Below are 1,037 nucleotides of genomic sequence, written 5' to 3'. Positions count from 1 at the left end.
TCATAGATCGGTATAGAATTTGTTTTTTTTTTTTCTCATAAGGTCAGCTTGAGAGTTGGAGCATATATCCTGGAGAAAACAACTTGTTTTTTGTTGTGTATTGGGAGACATAGAGAGATAATGTAATCGGAATGGCCTGTTGGTAGATTTTCGAGTTTGAAGACGGTAGTTTTTAACCATGAAGCAAACTTCTGGAAGGTTACTTTCGGTTTTGGATTTTTCTGACCAGTAGAATGTGTAGTCGACACTATGTTCTCTGAAACTATCATCCTTATGGAGATGAACTTTACTGAAAACAGCAATGTCGATGTTAAATCGTGATAGTTCGTGCACAATAAGAGCAGAATGACACTCAGAATACTGTTCACATTACCAGGCATGGTTCTGGTATTCCAGCATGCGAGTGTCAATCTGAGCACATTTTTAGAGGCAGGTGTACGCTTTCGTCTTTCATCTTTATTTGATCGCGTTAGAAGATGCCCGTTGATTACGGTTAGCTTACCGGGTGGAAATGGAGATGAGCTTTTTCTAGGCCTCTCTTCGCGTGGAGCAAGCAATACTCTCCTTGGAAAAGGCTGCTTGGTCGTTCAGGATGTTGCCGAGCAAGATTGTCATCTTCGAGGTCAATTTCGACCAGTGTTCTGAACCGCCTGCATGCAGGTTGAGTTTGTAGCTTTCAATGCACCTTATCACCTGTCGTTTTGTTCCTGTCGCTACAGAACTTTAAAAAGTGGGTGTATCTCTCAATCTGCATAGTGGATTTTTCAGGGAAGGCATAGCGTGCGCGAACTGGCCGCTGTCGTGGATTTCTGTTGAAGTAATTTGCAGTCAGTCAATAGTTGGAACAAGCAGGGGGATTTTACACGTTGGTTATCGAGGAGAATTGGAGGTCCCTTGGAGTATTAGCGGCACCACTTTTGATGTGGATGATGTGTGTGTGTGTGTGTATGTGTCGTAACGTTGTAGACGAAAGGGGAAGTAGTTTAATTCTTTACTTGTAAATGGTAAGGTCAACAAAAACGATACGATATAGCTAA

General features: G+C 42.0%; 1 protein-coding gene across 1 annotated transcript; it reads left to right on the top strand.

The window, feature by feature from the left end:
• Positions 1–345: 345 nt before the first annotated feature.
• Positions 346–889, top strand: LOAG_15495 (hypothetical protein; the record flags this gene model as incomplete). Its single annotated transcript, XM_020448951.1, has 3 exons — positions 346–492; positions 533–660; positions 769–889. Coding segments are annotated over 3 exons (396 nt in total), but the record flags the coding sequence as incomplete, so codon positions are not given.
• Positions 890–1,037: the final 148 nt, after the last annotated feature.

The sequence above is a fragment of the Loa loa genome, assembly GCF_000183805.2.
Source record: "Loa loa unplaced genomic scaffold supercont3.2065, whole genome shotgun sequence".
Taxonomy (NCBI): Eukaryota; Metazoa; Nematoda; class Chromadorea; order Rhabditida; family Onchocercidae; genus Loa; species Loa loa.
Note: the sequence above shows the minus strand (reverse complement) of the source record. Positions and strands in the feature narration are given on the sequence as shown.